Raw genomic sequence first — 23,801 nt, forward strand, 5'->3', positions numbered from 1 at the left:
GAGCCGGTAGCTGCTGGGATGCTTCTTGCTACCGCGTTTGTAAATCGGGCTGATGACTGACCCGTGCCAAGACTCTGGAGGAGTCTGGATGTGTCTTATGTTATTAAATATTGGTGCCAACGATTCGCTCCAAAATTTCACGTCTGATTTATACAGTTTCGGTCGTATGCCATTCGGCCCCGGTGCCCCAGTGGGTCGCCCCCTCGATATTTTTCATTTGATGCCAACTGGCAAGATTTCGATCGATGGGCCTAGCTCGATAGCCTTTGCAGGGTCTTCAACCGTATTGGATTTATCAAGTTTTGATGAGCTAGTGGCTCCATACACACACTTTCCTTGGGTTCCTATGCCCGTGTGGTGGTTCGAATTTCCTTTTGTTTCCGACCTTATGGCTTTGGTACAAGGATTGTTTGTGACGTTATTGAAATGGGGCAATAGGTATTTTGTCCATACCTCCTCTGAGATGTATGAGTTTTGACCTAAATGATCAGGGTTCTGTAGTCTGTTGACCATTTGCCAAAACTTAAGGCTGTTTTTCTGTTTCCCTTCATAAAGAAGTTTTACCCACTGGTCTTCATTTCTTAGTTTCTGCAGTTCCAAATTCAACCGCTTGAGCTGGTTTTTTGCTGCCCGTAGATCACTTTGTAGGCTCTGATTTGTTTGATCCTTTCACAGTTGTCTCAGTTTTTGATTTATTAGTCGTTTTTGTGTTTTCATTTCTAGGGTTGGTTCGTTTGAATTCCGCTTCCCTCGACGTGATTTTTTAGGCATCATTTTTCCCATTTTCTCTCTGAGGCATGAATGAAGTTTTGCCAAACATCCGACATCTTGGTTGAAGAGCTGGCAATTTCATTAAAAAGGGCTTTCGCTTTGCAGCTTATGGAGTCAATATTGCCAGTGTTACACCGTAGCCGCTTTAAGTTTGACCTGACTTCTGTGTCGGGGCCTATAAATGGTGCTGTTTCCAGTTGACAAGTTGATCTTAATTTAGCCTCCAAAGGCAAGTGGTCACTTAGGTCGCTCGTCCCTATTCTGAAAGTTGTTACCCAGAAAAACATGTTTAGAGATATAAACATGTAATCAAGATGAGAAGAGTGTTTATTGGAGTGGAAGGTGGCTACTGGTGGATCATCATCGATGTAGCGACCATTTAAGGCCCTTAAGTTAAATTGCTCCAAAAGTCGTAGTAAGTTTTTTAAGTGCTTCGTTGATTTCTGATTTTTTGTTGGGCCTTGTGTTGGTACGCCCCATGCTGCATTCAGATCTTGGGTAAGGTCATTGTCTTGGTCTTTGTTTATGAGGTGCATATTAAAGTCGCCGGCCAAGATGAATGAGTCGGACTCCCTTGCTTCCATTATTTTTTCCAGTATTTTTGCCAGGTCTTCCACCGCTTTTTATTTCTGCTTGGGTGGATGTATGTATTAATTATAATTACTCCCTGGACCTGCTTTTTTGACCGGAGCAGGATCTTTACCACCTGTATAGCACTTGGGGGAGGGAAGTGGAAGTCCATTATCTCGAATTCGCCTATTGTTGGTATTGAGGTGAAGAACATTAAGCCTCCAGACCTTCGCCCAAAGATGGCGTTTTTATTTGCCGGAATGCAGCACGAAGTAAACCCTTGGAGCTCAAATGCTTTTTCTTCTCAAGTTTCTTGGAGCAGTAGAAGGTCGAATGCACTCAGGTATTGGAGAAATCTGGGATCATTGCTTTTACTGGCTAAGCCATTAATGTTCCAGGAGAAGATTCTGAGTTCCCTGGGCTTGCCTGAATGGGTAGTAGATTCTTCCCTTTTTTGTCAGTTATCGATAGTCGTTGTGGTGATTGTGCGTTGTATTGACTTCCAGTTATGGATGGTTTTTGGCGAAGAATGACTACCTTGAGTTTGATTTAGACCAGGTCGAGGACTTCTAGTTTCTGGAGGGGACATCTTAGGCGAACTGCTCCTGGCTCCCTTGAGTATGGAATTAGTGGTTTTTTGTACCATGGGTCTTGTCGATGGTAAAAGAGGTGTCGGATAGCGTGGTCGCTTTTCAAGTCTCAGTTCAATCCCCCATTGCTGGAATGTTGCTCCTTCTTACATAATTTTTTGTGCTATTTCTTGTGAGTGCCATGTTGCTTTTGTTATGTCTGGACGATGAGGCTCGGTATTTGGCTGGAACGCTATTTGCATAAGGTCAGTGAAGCTAATGGTTGCTAGATTGGTTACTGAGCGTAGGAGTCTTAGTATATTACTCCTATTCAGTGTATCATCCATACCTCGAGAAGTATATTCAGGGATGAATAAGATATTTGTTGGACTATTCACATGCTCTAATGCTGTTGAGTTGGTTGGAGCTCTCTCACAGCCCTGTTGAATTGGTTGAGGGGAGTGACTTGGTCGTACCATATCCAAGTAATTTGGTTGCTCATTTTGACCACGGTCTGTCCTTGGTTCCCAGGTTTTGCTGTTCAACTTACGTACAGATTGCTGATTTGGCTCCGCATTGATAGACATGGCGTTTTCATCACTACCTGTGATTGGAACACTTTCAGATGGAGTTGGTTCAGCGTTATAAGTGTTATTCCCTGTTTTGGTTGGTTTAAATTATAAGAGTTTCTGTTTGAGTTTTTTTGGGTACGGGTTTCTTAGTAACCCTGGCTGTCAGTTTTACGCAATGTGGTGGGGACTCTGATGAAGTATTTTCAGAGACCTTGCACGTGGCAGATGATTGTCCGTTATCATTTGGTGTCCTGCCGTAGGTGGCTGATTGAGGAGAAGAATTTGATTGTATTTCTATTGAGTTTAATCTTGCATCCATTAGTAGTCGATTTCTTCCTTTCCTTTTTTTCTTTCTACGGATCCTTCTAGAGGCCTGATTATTTGCTGACGATGATTCGGGTATAGTCGCAGTAGTAATCATTAACTCTGTTTCCATTAATCGGGATGATGGTGTTTGAGCTGAGGGCAGAGTGGTTACTGAGCACTGCTCAGCCCGCTTCTCTGTCGTTGGGCCTGTTGGTGCCACTGAGTGCTCTAGAAGTAGATCCGAGGTTAGCGGGATCCTGGTTTGTTGAACTGTTGATTTTAGGTTGGATATCAAGTCTCCTAACATAGATGGTAAGAATGATAGTTTATCTAAGATTGTATCACAGGGTAGTGATTGTGGTGGAACTGGTTGAGCAGCAGAAACGGCGTCTTGACCCCTCCTTATGAGACTGTTTAGTTCCGAAATTTTCCAGTCGATTCCTGAAATGGAATCGCCCATTGACTGCAGAACAGTAAGCTGCAGGTCCATTTTGTGAGACTGAAATTCCAAGGCCGTATCCGAGTGTTGCAGGGTGTTCAAGATTGTTAACCATATAGACTTGGGAGCTGACTTTCCTGAGTTACTACTCCCCTCTAATATCGGAGATGCGTCGATGGATGGTTTCCCTTCCGGTGGTTTGAGGCTGTAAGTAGCAACTAGTTCTTCCCACTCCAGTGCTGCTATGGAAGACATGTCATTATTTATGGAGTTGTTTATTGATTGAGAATTGTTGTATGGTAGTAAGGTATGACGTTGAGATGGATTTGGTGTTACTAACTTGTTATTTGGGGCTATTTGTTCAGGGGTGTTACACAAGTTTAGTTGAAGTGTCTTGATTTGGGTCAAGGAAGTGTTTAGGAATTGAAGTGCTTGGATGCCTCGACCTTGCTCTTCAATTACTGTAAATGGTTTTGGTCGTGGATCTCTAGTTTCTTTCGTTGAGTTGAATGAACTACTAAGTGGTTGAGGAGGAAAAATGGCTTCTCTTCGCTCCTCATTGTGGATCAGTACCTTGACTTCCCCTAACGCATCTTGATTTCCTATGGAGGGCAAGCTGAACTTCCCAGGATGAGTCTCACCCTGATCCATTGAATGTGCATCAGTTGCTGTCTCTAGAGGCTCAGCTTTCTTTGCAAAACTCCGTTCTTTGATGGAAGTTTTCCTAGTAGACCCATTTCCGAAGTATTGTAATTAGTGGGATCTAGGTCTACTAGGTGAGTGTCTGCTGCCGCACTTCCAGAAACAGGTGAGGCAGGTGAGGCTGGTATTGGTGCGACAGTCTCAACTCTGGGTGAGTAGAGGTCTTCAGCTAGTCGGGAATGGACTATTTGACTGCTATTGATCCAGCTACAGTCAGATTCGCTTTGTAAGAGTGGTGTGTGGAGTCCACGAATGTTTCCTGTCTTGGAATAAATAGCTGTCCCAGGATCTTTTAGGAACGAAAACTTAGTATAAATCTTTGGTTGGTGGGAACATATCCTTTTCTTTGCTGGCATTCCATCAATGATTACTAGGTTATCAGAAACCATTGGCGTTGACTTTGATGCTGAAGGTAATGAGATTTGTGTGGGTCGCCGCGATTGCTGGAGGGCTGTAACTAGACAAGGGGATGCGGCAGAGGACTTGGCTTGAACGTTTTCGTTTGTTAATTGAGTTAAGGTTGAATTTTGGTTCGCTATTGATTTTGGCATTTCAACTAGTGCAAGAGTTGTGTCCTCTTTTATTTTATTGCAGGCGGTTTGGCTGTCTTCCTGCGGGTTGTTTGAATGTAGTGGAGATGCTAGGTCCAGTTTCCCCAATTTCCTTTTCCGTGATTTGGGTTTAGATTTAGAGTTGGATTTTGGTTTTGGTAACTGCCTAATTCTTCCTGATCTCATCGTTCTGCTTTATCCTGCTTTCTCCCTTTCCTCCCTTTCCTCTTACCTTCTTTTTGGCTTGTTGTGTCCTTGTAGAATCCTTGTCGAGTCAGGTCACTGGTAGTTTTTTTTTTTTTAAAGTTAGACAAAGGTCAAGTAGGATCAGCTACAGGGTTCCTGCTTAGGCTTAGGCTTCCTGTTTTTTTTCTTCCAGTTGGAGCTCTGGTTGATGCTCTGGTTTTGACTACAGCAGACTGGTGGTGGATTAGTATCTGCTGGAGAGTAGTTGCCACAGGTTGCTAGCTGGTGGCCGATGTTGGGTTGGGTTTAGTTTGGGGGGCATGCGCGGAGAGAGTACAGTGGAGGCAAGCGGTGCTCACGGGGAGGACCGTGGATCAGCAGGACCTAGTCGAGCTGTCTTCTGTCACCCCCCGGGCTCTTACTTAGCAGCTGCCTCTATCGGCAGCCGCGCTCGGCTCTCACGCTCTCCCGCCCTGTGCAAACCCCCGACCCCTCCCTCCTGCTCCTTGCACCGGTCACGGTTACACAACTCCACGCCTCACCTCCAATGGCTGGGAGCTGGGACCACGAGTGAAGATTCCTCTTTCTCCCAGGTGGACTTAACAGATAATCTCCTTCTCCTTCTTTCTGGCAAGCAGGCGCTGGTAAGGCAGTGTACCAGCACCGAAACCGGCAGTAGTTCAAGTAACGCAAATCCAGATGCAGGAGGATGTGGGCGGGTAAGTGAACGAGCGGTGTGCCGGTGGATGTTTGAGCGGGTGGCCCCGGCTGCCAGCGAGTGCCAGCAGTTTGCCCGTTGTCCGTAGCTCAGCTCACCACCTTGCCCTCGCTCGCCCTCGCTCCTCACTCCTTCCCAGATTGGCATTCTGGGCTCTACACTCTGGACTGCGGCAACCACGACTCTTCACTGGGATAATGGTATGAGCTTAGGGAAGCGGGCAAAGCTCCCGGTCTAGATAAAATCCCGGGAGATCTATTTATGCACCAAACCAGGGTGTGGGCCCCCTACCTACTGGAAATGTTCAATGCAATCCTTAGGGGAATGGCGTTCCCCAGTACTTGGCTTGGGGCAGAGATTGTCCCCATATTCAAGAAGGGCTCTCCTCTGCTCCCAGCCAATTATAGGCCGATCAGCCTCATTGAAGTTTCACAAAAAGTCTTTGCGAGACTGATACTTGACCGCCTGCAGGAGTGGATGTTAGACCACTCAATTTTAAGTAAGTTCCAGGCTGGGTTTAGGAGTAAGGTCTCAACCACGGACCAAATCTTCCGTTTGGCCCTCCTCTTCTGGAAGACGGTGCGGGTGGCGGGTGGTACGCTATACACCGTCTTTGTCGACCTCCGCGCAGCCTTTGATTTGGTTCCGCGGAGTAAACTTTGGACGGTACTCCTCAACTTGGGTATCCCCCCGATCTCTTAGATATCATCGTTCGTTTGCACACACACAACTATGCACAGGTCAGGTGCGGGAGGATGGGCAGCCTCTCAAAAAGATTTCCCGTTGGCAGAGGGGTAAGGCAGGGATGTGTCTTGGCACCCACCTTGTTTTGCCTCTTTGTCAACGGGGTAATCGATTATCTCAATAAGACCCCAAATACAGATGCACCAAGGCTCGGCGGCAGCAGGGTGCCCGCAATTATGTTTGCAGATGACACCCTGCCGCTGTCGAAATCCCCAACGGGGATACAGCGTATCTTGGAGGGTTTTGAGGCATTTTGTGGAGAGCATGGACTTGAAATTAATGCTCTCAAAACCAAGTACATGATTTTTAACCCCCCCCAAAAAACTCGCCCCAATCCTTTTATAGGTGTGAATAGGTTAGAGAGAGTGTATACGTTTGAGTATCTGGGTGTGACCATGAATGATAAACTGGAATGGGGTGATCATCAAGCCAAGTCTCAGCTTAAACTAGCCCAAATAGCAGGGGGAATAATCAGGTTAGTCAACTCTAATAAGTCATCTGTTAGACCGATAGGTCCCCCGCTGGAGATTTATAGACTCCAGGCTAGAGACGCGATTCTTTATGGTAGCGAACTTTGGGGCCACGTCTGCAAAAAAGAACTAGTTATTGTTGAAAATAAGTTTATCAGACAACTCCTAAAGTTATCGGCTAGCACTCCCCTACTGCCCCTCCGATTGGATCTGGGCTTGAAACCACTGGATGAAGTATTGGGTCTAAAGCCTTTAACCTTTTGGCGAAGATTATGGACCACTCCTGAGTTAGCCAACTATAGGCAGGAATTGCAGAACATTCTTGCTCTTCCTACTATAGAGAATATCCAGTGGTTTAAATATCTAAAAACAGAGTTTACCCGGCTGGGTCTCCCGACCCTTTGGAGTGATCCTGAAGCGGGATGCCAGGGATTATCCCGCAAACATCTGGTGGCAACCTTCCATGCATGCAATCTTACATCCCACATACAGGGTAGATGCTCAGATTCCATAACTAACACTTTTCTTGGGGTCAAAGATTGCTATAAGTTTGAGACTGTTCTAGATGACATTTTCCCGAATCTTGCCAGGAAATTATACCTGCAATGGCGCCATGGCACCCTGCCGCTAAGAGCCTTCACCAGCAAATGGAAACAGCACTCCTTGGAAAACTGTCCTGGCTGCAATTGTATGATAGAAGATGAATTGCATCTAGTTTTCTTTTGTCCTGCCTACATTGCTGCTAGAAGGTTTTGGATAATTCCACTTTGTAAAAATCTAGGGTTTGCTAACTGCTCAGAGGCCTTTAGAATACTCAAGACTGACCTCTCAAGTGCAACTGTCTTTGCAGTGGCTAAATTCCTCAAAGCAGTGTGGCACAAGAGATTGTTTTTAATTTCTAGGGCACCCCAACCCTGATTCAGACTCTGCACTAATCAGATAACAAATTTTAATGTATTATGTTATGTTATGTTAGATTTTTAGTTGTTAGTGTTAATCGTTTTTAAATTTTATATTTCGTAAAACTATAGATTGTTTTTAATATTAACTAGTTCTGAATCATTTGATCGTTTAATATTAGGATTTTGGTGTACTGGAGCCTGTATCTGTGTGCTATCCTGTAATTGATGGGGCAATGATGTCTGTAATTTTCTATTGTATTGATTTTATGTTGTATCTTTTATGGCAAAAATGCCGAAATAAAGATTAACGAACGAACGATTGTGTGGTATCAGTGTGAACTTCATACAGTCTGATGAACGTGCCCTTCGATGTTAAACATATCGACAAAAAAATATAGACAACAAAAATATTGACTCCTATACTTAAACAGGTAAGTACAAAAATATCGACTCAATAATATCGATGTAAAAATACAGATGTATAAAATATCAACATTTATATCAATATAAAATAAAATAATATATTACATAAATTAAATATTAAATATAATATTAACAAAATTAATTTATACATTTTAATACCAAAGCAAATACACTTTAAAAAATAAACACACAAACATATAATTTATACACACATATTTACTTTAAAACAATTAGGAAACTATTATTTTTAATTTATGTTAAAAGATTAAATTAATATAAAAAATATATATTAATGATTTAAAATATAAAAAAACTCAAATCCATAATAAATTAAAACATTAAACTATTAGAAAAATATTTAAACTTACATTTCACAATACAATCAGTTCAAAAGTAGGGTCAGTGTAGGATAGCGGAGAAATTAAACTTACAGTTGCAACTCAAGTGAGTGCAACAGTAAGGAAACTGTTGGATAGCGGAGGGGTACAAATTACTATTCCCACTCCACTGAGTACAACATTATGACAAGTGTTGGATAGCGGATAGGTAAAAATTATTATTCTCACTCCAGTGAGTGCAACAGTAGGGAAAGTGCTGGATAGCGGAGGGGTAAAAATTACTATTCCCACTCCAGTGAGAGCAACAGTAGGGAAAGTGTTGGATAGCGGAGGGGTAAAAATTACTATTCCCGCTCCAGTGAGAGCAACAGTAGGGAAAGTGTTGGATAGCGGAGGGGTAAAAATTACTATTCGCATTCCAGTGAGAGCAACAGATCGAGAGGGAGCCTGTTGAAGCCTTACCTCCAATGGCCCACTTTGAACATTCAAGGCAAGGCATCCATCTGGATAGTTTATTAGCAAAAAATTATTTGTACTGTTTAGAGTCTGGGGAAGAAAAATAGTCTATACCATCTTTCTTTGGTAGAGGTTGTAGTGCTACTATAGACTATGTTGTAATTTCAGCCCCCATATACAAACATATTCGGGAGGTTAGAGTGGCTCAAACCAGTTTTAGCAACCACAATCATATTATTGTGGTAACTAAAGGCTATTTGGTCCTTAGAGGTGGGGAGCCAAAAGCTCTGGATAATGGGGTCTTTTGGCTGACAGCCCAGGACCGAAAGATAAGATGGGAGAATATTGTCCCAGAAGTCTTTATAGTTGAGCTATATGCTGAGGACAAAGAGGAAATTGAGTGTTGTATAAATACACATAGTGAGCCAATAAAAGTATTAGAGGCTTATGATCGACTAAGTAAGCTAATTGGTAATAAGCTAACAAGCAAAAAGTCTAAGGCAGGAGCACATGAGGCAAAGTGGTTTGACGCTGTCTGTTCCAAAACTCATAAATCCCTCTTGGTTGCCCTAAAAATCACAACCAAAGACCCCAAACTGATTAAATCTTGTAGAAAAGCTTATGACTTAGCTCTAAAATCTAGGAAGGCTTCACTTAGGGATCAGGCTTGGGACGATTTAACCCAGGCATGCTCACAAGCTGATAGTGCAACATTTTGGAAGATGGTAAACAGCTCTTTTTTTAAAGACAACAAAACAACAAAAGTAGAGTGCGTAATTCCAGCTGACAGGTGGGTTGGCCATTTCAAACAAATCTACTCAGAGGTTGTTGCAGAATCTATAGGTCCCTCCTGGGCACCCAGCCCTTTACCCCTAGACGTGACTGTGGACATAAAAGAAGTTCAGAAAGCTATTGAGGGTATGTCTGCCTGGAAAGCCCCTGGTCCTGATGGGATTCCGGTGGACCTTTTTAAGTCAGATATCGGTGTATGGATGAACATTTTAACTGGAGTGTTTAATGCAGCTGTAAGTGCTGGTCAACTTCATTCATGGTCAACATCGGTTATATTGCCAATTTTTGAAAAAGGAGCCAGGGAAGATCCGGGATGTTATTGCCCAATTTCTTTATTAGACTCCGCGGCAAAGATCATGGGAAAAGTAATTTTAGACCGCTTAGTGACCTGGCTGGAAGAAAGGGATGTGCTATCAGAACTACAATTTGGATTCCGTAAAGGAAGAGGCACAGTAGAGCAATGCATGAACCTACTCATGATCACCGGTAAATATACCCTAGCTAAAAAAGGACGTATGTCATTGGCTTTTATGGACTTAACGTCCGCCTTTGACAGGGTAAACAGGTCTAAGTTACGGCAATTATTAATAGATACTGGGATGGACATGAATCTAGTAAGTTTCCTTACATGGTCTCATCTTAATCTAACTGCCTCAGTGAGATATATCGAAGATGGCTCCCTATCTAACGCCTGGAAGGTCCAAAGAGTAGTACGTCAGGGTTGCATCCTTGCCCCAGTCTTATTTACTTTGTATATTAACAACCTGGGAGTAGTATTGTCGAACTCTTGCCTAGACATTCCTAGAGTAGGCTCTAAATCTATTCCATTTCTTTTATATGTGGATGACGCAGTTTTAATCGCCAGGACCCCGAACGCATTGAAACTTTTAGTTAATACTTTTATTGATTTTATGGTAGCCCTGGATCTCGCAGTTAATTTTAAAAAATCACACATCATGTCAATGGGTTACTCTAAAAGGGGGGATAAATCTCTTCCCTGTAAAGGTGGAGTGCTAACCAATATGCCCACTTATCCATACTTGGGTGTATTATTTGATGACAGGGTAGCACAGCGTGCTCTAAAGAAGAATACTTTGGCAAGAGCGACTGGAGCCGCACTGGATTTCGCTAAACCAATACAACCGCTACTAAAAATATATAATGAGAAATGTGTCACAATGACAGTGTATGGTAGTGTGGTGTGGGGTTTTAAGGATTGCAGTGAACTCCAGGGGGTAGAAAATAATTATTTACGTAAACTCTTAGCTGCTCCCCTTAGCATTCCACCTTTTATCATTCATGAGGAACTAAGACAGGGCTACTTGACAGACAAAATTGCTGAAGCACCCCTTATATGGTGGCTAAATATTTGGTCGAAAGATAAACCAAATCTAAATCAGACCATCTTAGATGATTGTATGATTTTGATGGAGCCATGGAAATCCTGTGGTTAAACTATATTTCACAGCAGCTTTCAATTCTTGGGCAACTGGAGCGGCTCAAGAATCCCAGGAAGCTGCAACCAGAAACAGTGAAAAATGTAAATACTAAATTTCTCTCTAGGAGGCAATTAGATAGAGAAACAAAATAACTTTTGAAACCTTTATGTAGATATTTTATGATTTTAAGCCCTGGTATTTTAAGTCAGCCATTTTGGTCCTATGTAAATAACTTGCATCACCGCTTTATTTTATCTAGGTTTAGATTTAGTTGTATCCATTGGCTCTTAACTGTACCTAAAGGCTTCTCAAAGTTAGGCTCTTTGCAACCATGCGCATGTGACAACTCCTCCGAACAGGATATATTGCACTTTATGTTTTTCTGTGGTTTTTATACTGAACTGAGAGTTATATATATTCTACCACTTTTTAAAGATCGCTATTTTGCACAAGTTAGGCCAGCACTGACCTACCTACAAATGCTTTCTTCCCCCTTCGTTTGTTATGGGGTTGCTTGTTTTCTGTCAAGGGCGATCCGTAAACGAAATAATATGGCGGGTTCATAATCATGATTTGGGTCATTAGACAATGTTTGCCCTTTGTGTTTTTATAACTTTTTCTATTTTAACTTACAGCATCAATGTCTTTTTCAAAATGTAAAATGTACTTTTATGGCCATCATGTGGCCGAATAAAGTTTTAATTGATTGATTTTTGAGAGCAACAGTAGGGCAAATGCTAGATAGCAGAGGAGTAAATTTTACTATTCCAACTCCAGTGAGTGCAACAGTAGGGAAAGTGTTGGATCGCGGAGGGGTAAAATGTACTATTCCCACTCCAGTGAGAGCAATAGTAGGGAAAGTGTTGGATAGCGGAGGGGAAAAAATTACTATTCCCACTCCAAAGAGTGCAACAGTAGGGAAAGTTTTGGATAGCATAGGGGCAAAAATTACTATTGCCACACCGGTGAGTGCAACAGTAGGGAAAGTGTTGGATAGCAGAGGGGTGAAAATTACTATTCAAAGTCCAGATGGTGCAACAATAGGGAAAGTGCTGGATAGTGGAGAGGTAAAACTTACTATTCCCACTCCAGTGAGTACAACAATAGGGAAAGTGCTGGATAGCAGAGGGGTAAAAATTACTATTCCCACTTCAGCGAGTGCAACATTAGGGAAAGTGTTGGATAGCGGAAAAACTAAAATTACAGTTAAAAAAATAGAATTTAAACAGAACACATAATATAATATTAATTACATATAACCAAAACCTACAAATATTACATAAAATAAAACATTTTAATAAAATAATTCTTTTAAACTAGAAAATATTTACAAACAAAAAAATTAATTAAAACATAAATGTATTTATTTTATTTCCTACCCTATAACACCACAGTAATAACAAAACAACATATTAATTACATTTATTTCCATAGTTAAAATAATTAATCAATTAAAAAATTATTAATAAAAAACAAATAAACGTTAATTGACTACACACACTTTAACACTATAATATCCACAACACAAACCTAAATTAAACAATAAAATATTAAAACACAATTAAAACTTATTTTTAAATTAAAAACTATTAAAATTAACAACTAATAATTAAATAATTAAACTGCATTTAATTCTCACCCTTTACCCCTTTGAAAGTAAAAAACAACACACACAAAAATAAATTACCCAAAATATATATAGAATGATTAACATTAATTAGCAACTATATATTAATTAATTAAACACAAATTAATTCCCACCCTTTACTCCTATAAACACCACAACACAAACCTAAAATTAATTACACAATTACCATAATTATTTAAAATTAACAACCAATTTTTAATACATCAATTAAAAATAAATTAACCACACCCTTCACACCTATAAATACCACAACACACACCTAAAATCAATTACACAATTACCATGACAAATTAATTAAAATTAACAACCAATTATTAATTCATAAATTAAAAATAAATTACTTCCAACCTTTTACACCAATAAATAACACAACACACCTAAAGTTAATTACACAAATACCATAATTAATTACCAATTAATTAATTAAAATTAACAACCAATTATTAATTTATGAATTAAAAATACATTACTTCCCACCCTTTACACTTATAAACACCACAACACATGCCTAGAATTAATTACACAACTAACATAATTAATTACCAATTAAAATTAATTAACTACCAATTATTAATTAATTAATAATAAATTACGTTACACATTTGACATTATGACATCTCAATTAAACAAATATTAATAAATAAAACATAATTAATACATTTAATATAATTAAATTACTTCCCACTTTATTCCCCTATAAACCCACAACCCGCTACAGAACTAAAAATGCAAAATTAAAATTAAAATAAATAACAACTAAAAATGTAACACATATATTAAAAATACAAACTATTCTTATACAAAATAATACATCACATACATATAAAATATATAGTAAAATACAAAACATTAATTTAAAAAAAAAAAAATTTTGACTATATTTTTACAAACGATATTAAACACTTCGATATTTTTAAAATCAATATTACATACCTTAAGTCAATATTCTTGACCACGATATTCTTGCTGTTATTTCTGACCCACGATATTAATGACTCAATATTTGAGCATCTCAATATTTTTTACTCAATATTCTGTCTCTGCACCCTCAAAATAAGATTCATTCGTTGTAAAGGCTGCATTATACGTATACTAACCTGGGCAGCTCACCTGTATTTTGGTGATGGGTTCTAAGTACAGTAAACAAAAATATACTGACAAATGGCTGTATACATTACAATTCATAAAAAAAACCTTAAATGTATATCAGAACCAAAGACACAAAAACAGAAGACTATTAGGTACTTTGTCAGAGAAAGTGGTAACATTAATCTGAAACCTGAATAGTGGTCATTCCATTGATATTTATGTTTTCAGTTCCAGCCATGTCAAAGTTCCACTACAGTCAGAGAGAGTCTAAGACAAAAGGTATAATATTTGTTGTAAGTAATATTAGAGATCGAATACAGAGCTAAGGCACTGGGATCTTCATCTTATCTTTAGATATCCACTACCAGCCACAGATGTCAATTAGCAGAAGAGTGGGGAGCCAGAGGGGCCATAGCCAGTCTCTCCGCTTTCTCTTTCCCTATTCTCTGTCCCCAGATATAGTGCTAGTTAACATAATCCCATCTTTGTGGTTGCTGGTGGATACAAAAAAGTGTGTAAACGTTCATCGCTCCCACTGGATTGGGATTTCAGGTTACTTTATTCTGGCGTCTATGTGGACGATTTCCTTTTACTGAACCATAAACTAAAGGACTGCAGTATCAACTGGATAAACTGCAGTAGTGCTGCAAGGATAATTGTTTGATAATTAACAGGAGTAAGTCTCAGATAATGATCTTTGAATGAAAAAGCATACTTAAAGCTGTATCTGAGGGATGTGAATTTAAAAGCTATCACTCGATATAAACACATACAAGAAGTCTGAACTGGAAATTACATCTTAAAGGGACAAGAATAACACACTGACTTTTCTTAAAGGGTTTGATCTTTTAATTCCCTCTTTGGAGATTATTTGGTGGTACCTATCTTTAATAAAAGTGCATAACCAAAATATGTTCCCGTAACATGATAAAGGTGCTTATCCTTATTGCTTTGAAGGTTAATGTTTAAAGAAATAACTTTAACACTCCAAGTGTGCTTTAAAGGTTGCAGTCCAGTTAGAAATAGGGCAGCAAAGTTTGAAATGTATTCTTTAATATTTGTAAGTAGAATAGCATTAGGGAACAGCTAAAGAGTGAGACATAACGACTACAGTAAAACAGCAAATGTTAAGATTCCTTCAGGGAAAACATTAACTGTCCTCTTTTATTTTTTATTTTATTTTAATTTCGTATCGCGCGCTGCATCGCATTTTGCGATGCAGGGCACGCTACGAACTTCGTTTAATTAATTAAATTGTTTACTTACCTCCAATTATCCATATGCCGGTTTTTAGCACCCCCCACCCTGCCCCTCCCCCGCCCCGTCTCTCTGCCCCACCGCAACTCCCTCCAAGGGCCGCGTCTGGTTAATATCTGTATGGATTTTAATCGATGAGCTGGTGTGCCACTTAAAAACTCCTGCATTTTAACTGAGGTCATTTGTTTTCTTAGATTCATGGACTCCTCTCTCTCATTAACATATTTCATGTAGCATCAAGGATGACAAGTGTCTAATGTGGGCTACATGTTATAGGAAAATGGGTGAATTCCAGATCGCATTTGGATTTGAAGGTGGAGGGCCGTGATCGGATACAGGCATGGAAAGGGATTCTGGAGAGATGACTCGCTTAGCCATCAGAAACAATATATGTTGACATGCATCATATTATGAGCTGTATCACGGCGTTTTCAATGTTTCAAGAGTAGGTTAATCATAAGTGAGGGGTGAAATTTTTGGTAGCCCATAGGTTACAGGAAAAGCTATGCCTTCCCTGCGAAACACTTTACTCCTGTCTCATGCTTCCCGGTGGCTCACCATCCACGAAGTCGCTGTTCAATCTCTGGCAGGAAGAAGAGCTCATGGAACTGGTGAATAGAAGAGATGTTGGAGAAAATAAGCTTAACCACATCTTCTGGAAATGTCTTCTTTCTCTGGGCTTCCATCAGTAGCTCTGAATAGTACACCTGCAAAAAATATTTGAATATAAAGGTGAAGGCATAGAAAAACAAAGAGATCATTAACACTGTTCAGTGAACAAATGGAGGTTGTTCACCAACCACAGATAATCAAACTTTCAGAGTTTAATCCATTATTGCGGTCAGTGATGCCAGCCTAGAACCGTCCACTGAGATCAGAAGCGCCATCAGTCAACCAGCCAAAGATACTAGGCGTTCAAGCCTTAATCATCAAATTATATCTAAGATATCAATCATTCAGTGATATTAAACTCCCCAATCTTTAATGATTCAGTAATATTTACATTGTCACCTTTGATCATCATTTCATGGTTCCAAAGCCATCATCTTTCATCCTTCAATGTTAACACAACCTAGAGCCTTCAAACATCTAACAGTATCGCAACTGTCAGCCTCCAAACACCCATTGGTATTTAAGACCGTGACCCTTCGCACTCCTAGTGATATCTAAGCTGTAGGAATTTGACTAGCCACTCATATTGGCTTTGTACCCATTTAATCACCCAATTATATTGAAGTCGCTAGCCTTGAGTTTTCCAATGATTTCTCAGCTTCAGACTTTACTCATCCAATGTCAATCATCCTTTGTAGCATGATGATGTGGTGAGACTTCAATAAATAATCATGCGGTGCTAATGAAACCATCGGTTTTTAATCTTTGAATCAGTTAATCCTATTATGAGTATTAGGGCCTGATTTAGAGATCGGCGGATGGGTTACTCCGACACAAACACATCAGATATCTCGTCCGATATTACAAGTGCTTAATATCCAATAACACTTGAAAAACAGCAGACAGGATATCCGCCAGTGTGTGAGGAGTAAGTCATCCCCAACTCTAAATCAGGCCCTTTGTCTCACATTGTTATCAGAGGTGCAAGTTGTGCTTATGAACTTTGAATCAGTTGAGATGTAAATTTGTTGTTTACACCCGTATAAAGCAAGTGAATGAAGCGAGCTACCCTGAAAATATTGCAGTGAAACACGGAAGAGAAACAGGACCACCATGGAAATTCATTTATGAGGACCAGCATAGAGTATAGGAGGCTGGGGGGACACGAGAAATAGGCTGGAGTCAGAATTCACAATGGAGGAGATACAAATAGCGATACAGGAGCTGGCCTCAGGTAAGGCTGCCGGCCCTGATAAGATCCCACTAGAATTTTATAAAATCTTTTTAGAAGAGCTAGCCTCTCTACTCCGGCATCTGTCTCTGAGGGTACAATATTCTGGAGACACACCAGATTCATGGAAAGGTACCAATATTGTTATCTTCTCCAAGAAGTATAAACCACAGGATATGCCTACTTCTTACTTGCCCATTTCCCTAATTAATGCGGATGCAAAAATCTATTCCAAAATCTTGGCGAATCGCCGCCCGGGGGTCATAGCCAGACTTGTTTCACCTTGGCAACACAGCTTTGTACCGGGTAGAGATACAACTGACCAGGTAAGGCGAGCTGTGGCCTTATTTGATATTGTACCGAAAACTAATAACAGTCTGGCTATGATCCTCCTGGATGCGGAAAAAGTATTCGACAGGGTGCCATGGGAGTACTTATGGGGAATTCTGGCAGCCAAAGGATTCGGCCCTCGGGTAATCAAAGCAATCAAAGCAATGTATAAGGCACCATACGTGAAGCTACAGTTGATGGGCAGAGTCTCAGACATTATAAGGGTGTCAAGGGGGACAAGGCAGGGGTGTCTCTGCTCCCCAATTGTATTTGCCCTATATATCGACCCATTCCTCCAAGCAATAATTGAGAAACAGGCAAATATACCAGTAACAAACCAGGGGTTCAATACTAAAGTATTAGCTTACGTAGATGATATCGCGGTAGTAACACCTGACCCCAAGGGAGGAATGAAGGAAATAGAAACCATGGCTACTATATTTGGTAAGAAGTTGGGGTATCTAGTGAATAAATCCAAGACCAAGAGAGTCTGTTCTGAAAAGGTTATCTATCAGGACAGCCGGCGAGCACCTACGGCCACCTATCTCGGGGTTAGGGTTAGTCCGGATATACATCAATTTTAGCCCCCTGATTAATAAAATGGCTATTGACCTCAGGCAGATGAGCTCATTGCATCTGACCATTTTAGGAAGAATTAATGTCCTTAAAATAGTGATGCTCCCCAAGATATTGTATCTGTTTAGGGAGCTCCCGTTAGAAATCGAGGGTTCTATAATTAAAACTCTAAACTCTATGGGCCATATGTATCATGCCCAAATGCGTTCGCAAATGCCAAAATTCGCAGAATTTCAGCGTTTGCAAACGCATTTTCGCAAAATGGTATGTATCACCCAAATCTGCATGCAAAATAAGGAATCGCAAAATTTGTGTTTCCTTTTTTTGCGATTGCATTTAAGGAATCGCAAATTTTGCGATTCCTTAAATGCAATGTAAGAAGCCAAAAAAATTAGCAAAATGTCCTTAAGGAATCGCAAATTACCACCAACTTCTAGTTGGTGGTAAGTTGCGAATTCCTTGAAAAATGCAAATTTTTTAAAGTGCCATGTGACGCACATACATACTCTTAGGGCATGTATCTGCACCACATGTGCACCCATGCATATTTCAGGGGTGCAACAGGGTGTCCTTTGGACACCCCTCTACCCTTGAAATTATTCTCAATTTGCGATTTGCAAATTGTGAATCGCAAATTGAGAATAACTTCTCATTCATTCCTATGGACCTCCTGGACTATAGAAATGAATGGGAAATTATTCCTTAATTGCGATTCGCAATTTGCTAATCGCAATTAAGGAATTTTAAGAAATAGCAAAAAAAATGCAATTTACTACATACATACCTAGTTGCTATTCTCAAATAGAGATTTCTTAAAAATCGCTATTTGAGAATCGCAAAACTGGATGATGATACATATGGCCCTACATTCAGTAAATTTATCTGGCATTATGGTAAGGTTAGGAGATCTCTAAAGTTTCTTGTCTTGACACAAGCACGGGGAGGATGGGCTGCTCCTAATCTTGCCTTTTATCTTTGGGCAGCATTATTACAACATAGGAACATCCTCTTCTTTGATAATGACGGCAAAGCTAGTGGGGCACAGGCCGAAGGTCTCCCAACAATCTACGAGTTGGCATTAGGGGGAAGGGCAAGAGCATTGCTGCTTCGCCAGGTGGAGCCGAGCTACTTTAAAAAGGTTTGTTTTAAGATCATTGTAAGTGCATGGAAAGTCTGGGGTAAAATCCAAAAACATATGAATATTACAAAATTTACAAAGTATACACCCATCTGGAGATTATCACTATGTCCCCCCAGGTTTTATGATACTATGGGGAAACAGTGGGAGCAACTCGGATTAAGGACAGTTGTGGGGATATTCAATCAAGAGGCCAACTATATTCATTTGCTGAGTTACAAAGAGAGTACGGAATATCGGATAGGCGCTATTTTAATTACCTTCAAATAAAGGTTTTTTTTGTAAATGGAAACAGGCAATTCCAAGCACCAAAATGTAATTGTTTGAGACTATGGAAAAACCAAGCTCTAAAATTAAACATCTATATGGTATAATGATGGAGCAAGTTCCAGATGATATCGAAAAAATAGAAACACAATGGCCAGTAGATTAGAAAATGATGATTTAGATATTGATATGTCCTTGCCACTGGCACAGAAAAGGCTCTTATCAGCCAATTTAAAGGTGCACCATTATAAAACAATCTACAACTTATACTTTACTCCTGCCAAACTATTTAAATGGGAGAAAAGGGAGGACGACAAATGTCCTAGATGTGGGGTTGGGCCAGCAGAGGAGATCCACATGTTTTATGGTTGTCCATAGCTTGATTTGTTAAAAATAGAACTAGTAAAGTTCTGGGAAAGGATTTTTGGTAACCCCTTCACTCAGGATGGTGGGATTTGATAGCAGTGCTGGGCTAGATCAAGTCCAAATTAGTATTACATTTATTTCAGTTACTATAATTAGGTTACTTATTGCAACTAGATGGAAGGATCCAATGCCTCCAAGCTTCCATGAGTATCTGGCCCGCTTTATAGCTGTATATACATTTGAATAGGCCCTGTATGCCTGTAAGGGGCTCCAGGCTAAAAAATGGGGCATGAAATTATGGGCTACAATTGTGAAGTGGTTAACGGGGGTAGGGTAATGTATATAGTATATGTAATGCACTGAGATCATATAGACTAAGCTGGTATTATTATTGTGATTTACCATTTTTTTCCTCCCTCTTTTGGTTTGGCTTTTATTTTTCTCCCCACTTTTCCGCAATGAACTATTTATATATTACATTTTTGGAAATCTCCATCTACCTTGGAATTTTTAAATATAAGACGTAGCAATTTGGATTATTTGATAATAATTGATACTGTACAAGGAAAAAAAGAAAATATCGCAGTGAAAGTGTGTAATATGTTCAAGAAAAATTGCTAAAATATGCTTTACAGGCAGGTGTAAAGGGGCACTTGTGAAATATCCCCATACTTGAGTTTGGCCAATAGGAGGGCTAATGGGAAATTTTACAGCACAGTTTCCCAAATAAATTGTTTAAAAAGGCATTTAGCCTGTTGAAATAAACATGACATATACACATATATAATCTAACTTAATTTCTACAACAATCTTCTTTTTGTATTCCTATCTTTCCAGCTCATGGGGAATATCAGTCATGTAATATGAAAGACTATAGACTCGGATTTGTGCAGGTTGATGACATTCATTTACACAGAATTTACAACCTTCGGTCTTCAATGGGAGAAATAGCTTAAATAGTCATACAGCAGACTTATCCAAGATCACTAACCTGGTCCAGCAGGTGAAGACGGTTCACGTAGGCCCGCTCTGTTTCTAGCAGCTCAGAGATAATTTTCTTTTCTTCTGGTTCCTGAAAATGGAGTAAAGTATTCACATGCATGAAAAATGTAATGCACCGTTGGCGTGCTTGGCATGTGGGGGTGTTTGTTAGCAATATACAGATGCTGTGAGGCATGTTGGATGCATGTGATGATGCTGCGAGGCAGAGTAGGTGCTTGTGATGAATCTGCGAGACAGTGTGGGTACTTGTGAGGAAGCTGTGAGGCAGTGTGGATGCTTGTGGGGGAGCTGCGAGGCAATGTGGATTCTTGTGAGGAATCTGCGAGGCAGAGTATGTGCTTGTGAGGAATCTGCGTGGAATCTGCGAGGCAGTGTGGGTGCTTGTGAGGATGATGTAAGGCGGTGTGGATGCTTGTGAGGATGCTGCGAGGCAGTGTGGATGCTTGTGAGGAAGCTTTGAGGCAGTGTGGATGCTTGTGAGGGTGCTGCGAGGCAGTGTGGATGCTTGTGAGGTGAGGAAGCTGTGAGCCAGTGTGGATGCTTGTGATGAGGCTGTGTGGCAGTGTGGTTGCTTGTGAGGATGCTGCGAGGCAGTGTGGATGCTTGTGAGGAAGCTTTGAGGCAGTGTGGATGCTTGTGAGGATGCTGCGAGGCAGTGTGGATGCCTGTGAGGTGAGGAAGCTGTGAGCCAGTGTGGATGCTTGTGAGGAGGCTGTGTGGCAGTGTGGATGCTTGTGAGGTGGCTGTGTGGCACGAATTTAGTGCCAAAAGACCGAGAATGACGAGTACGTCCTGTACAGGTATTTTCAGCATATTCAAGTGACGATTTCACTTTGAAATCGTCACTCTCGTTCAGAACCCTCGGCTTCCATTTTGTGTATGGCAGCCATTTTGTGAGTTGCCCTTTACATAGGCTTATAAACCAGCTGGATTCGACCCCAGAAGGACACGTACACCTTGATCGACTTTTCCTTGACCTATGCCAGTTGGAACCATTGCCCCAGGCCGGACCTGTTAGGTCAGTTCCTCTCCAGTGGCCAAGCAAGATAGCATCAGGCCTCAGCCGGCCATAAACCTCCTCATTGCGCACACACCTGCCGTATCTTGCTCACATCTGTCTTTACTCTTTTGCTTCACTTACTTTATGGTGGGGAGGTGCCTGTTTTATTGGGGGTCCACTGATATCTGATGAAATGTTGGGCCTTGCCGGGTGATTTGTTATGGGCAGCACGACGTGAAATATGTACATGTCATCATGACTCTGCTTTTCTTTTGTAAACCAATAACTGTAAATGACATACTACAAATTCGAAGAATGTTTGCCTGAAGCTGAATATTCTGTATAAAGAGAGAAGCCCGACTTTGTAAATTCGAGCAGTCTCCTGAGAATATACTTCCCCGTGTTGTACTTCTAGGACACTTGTTACCTTGGTTGCAGCCAATAAACTAATCTTTGACTTCACCTAGAAGACTCTGAGTTTCTGTGGTCTGAATCAGGAAAAGGACTCGAGGTCTTTGGGTGTGTATTCCCTGACACCGCTGGGTTACCGGTTAAGTACCGGTTCTGAAAAACCCAGTACCTCAGTTGGCGCCCAACGTTTGGGGCGATTCCAGCGGTACCGGTCCAGCCAGAGGTTCGTGAGGAGCTTCGTGTGAAAATTCTGGAGGAAGCCTGCCACTTCATCGACCCCTGCATGTCGACGTGGTCCGAAAGTCTTTGCTGCGAGGTTCCCCGCTTCCCGACGGCTACGAAGGTCTGCTGCCCTGGCTATCGCCCTGATTTGGACCCTTGAAGTTTGGTAGAGCGAAACACTGAGACGAGTCTTCTGGTGACGTCATCGATATCTCAGTTAAGTATAAGTGGAGCGTCTCCCAGTCCTTAGTTGATCTTAGTTTTGGTGTCCTTGGGATAAAAAGTTTTGTGTTGGTACTTGCAAGCACCAAAAACGAAGGACTCGTGTATTCACGAGAAATATCGTAATCGATAAACCTTTGAAGTTTGAAACTAGACTAGAGAGCGAAGATGCCTGGTCTTAGACTTGGAAATTTGTTTTGTCTTGGCAGTAATAATAGGGACTCCCGATTGGAGGACTCATGTCCGGTTCCTCCGGTTGGAACTCCAACCTACGAGTTGTATGTGAAACATGGGGTAGGCCCCATCACCTACAACGAAGTATGGATTAAATACACCAGGAAAGATGGTGTTCTAAAATGGCCCCAATATGGTAGTTTTGAGTCCGAAATCTTAGACAACCTTGAAGTTAAACTCTTTAAAAAGAAAGCCCGGCCGGCAATGTTTGACTCTTTCCGCTTATGGCGTAAAGAGGCCAGACAAAAAGAAATAAAATTAGAGAAGAAAAATAAGAGTGAAGGGAATATTTCAGTAATGAAAGCTGCTATGCAGTTTATAGACAATGAGGAAGAACAGATGAGTGAGCAGTTGCACAGGCAACGTAAAATGGCGATAGATAAATGCTATCCAGTTTTGCCGCGTCCCAAGAAGGATGCAGCAAAAGACCTTAAGGAAGACCCGTTAATGGGCCATTTGTTAAGTTCACCACACCCCTATGCACAAACAGCCACGGCGCCTCCGCAACCCTTAGTTGCGCCGCCCATGGTTGTTATGCCTGCTCCTCTACAGCACCCACCAGCTGCTCTTCAGCTGGCTTCCGCTCCTCCGGTGCAGCCTCCTCAAGGCACACCGACTACATCTACTTCGCTTATGCCTTCTACGACTTTGCCTAGTGCACCTTCGATTTCTCATAATGCTCCCTCTGCTATTGCCTCTACTTCAGCCTTATCTCACCCTGTTTTTGCACCCGTTCTCCCTTCAGTTTCTCCTTCCGTTCGACAGAGAATGGCCAGCACTGTAACTAATATTTTCTCACCTCTTTTCGGGTCGCCTACTACGACCCCTAACACGGAACGAAGACAGTTGCGAAGTCAACTGCCTGACTACCAAGAGAGAGATGTATTGAATCGTTTAGCTCATACATGGATTATGGATACTGTAAAATATGACGTTGAATCTGTCATGAAAGTTTTCCTTCAGTGGGAAGCACCGACACAGAGATATGTTTTTGAGCAAATGTGTGTTTTCCTCTGTGAGGATTTGGAAGACAATGATTTAGAATGCAACCCGCAGGAGTTGTGTCGTGTACGGTTCAAGTTTGGGGAAGGAATGATCGTAGGTCCCGATGTCCAAAAAGCGGTTGAGATATTGTTGTCTTATCGGAGTAAAGGGAACACTTCTGGTTCGCAATCTGAGCGCGATACACCTAGGAAAAAGGCGCGACAGTATCCCATGAGAGAAGTTCCCCCTCAATGGAGAGAGGGT

The 23,801-nt window shown here is 41.0% G+C and overlaps 1 protein-coding gene across 1 annotated transcript in view; it reads right to left on the minus strand.

Annotated features, from left to right (window-relative positions):
- The window catches only part of FGD2 (FYVE, RhoGEF and PH domain containing 2), a 293,541-nt gene that overhangs the window by 191,542 nt on the left and 78,198 nt on the right, over nt 1–23,801 (minus strand). Inside the window, exons 3-4 of the mRNA XM_078644352.1 lie at nt 20,454–20,534; nt 15,501–15,649 (exon numbers count right to left, since the gene is read on the minus strand). Coding sequence (XP_078500478.1) covers nt 15,501–15,649; nt 20,454–20,534 — 230 coding nt within the window. The remainder of the gene's footprint in view (nt 1–15,500; nt 15,650–20,453; nt 20,535–23,801) is intronic.

The sequence above is a fragment of the Lissotriton helveticus genome, chromosome 5_1 (assembly GCF_964261635.1).
Source record: "Lissotriton helveticus chromosome 5_1, aLisHel1.1, whole genome shotgun sequence".
In the NCBI taxonomy this organism is placed as follows: Eukaryota; Metazoa; Chordata; class Amphibia; order Caudata; family Salamandridae; genus Lissotriton; species Lissotriton helveticus.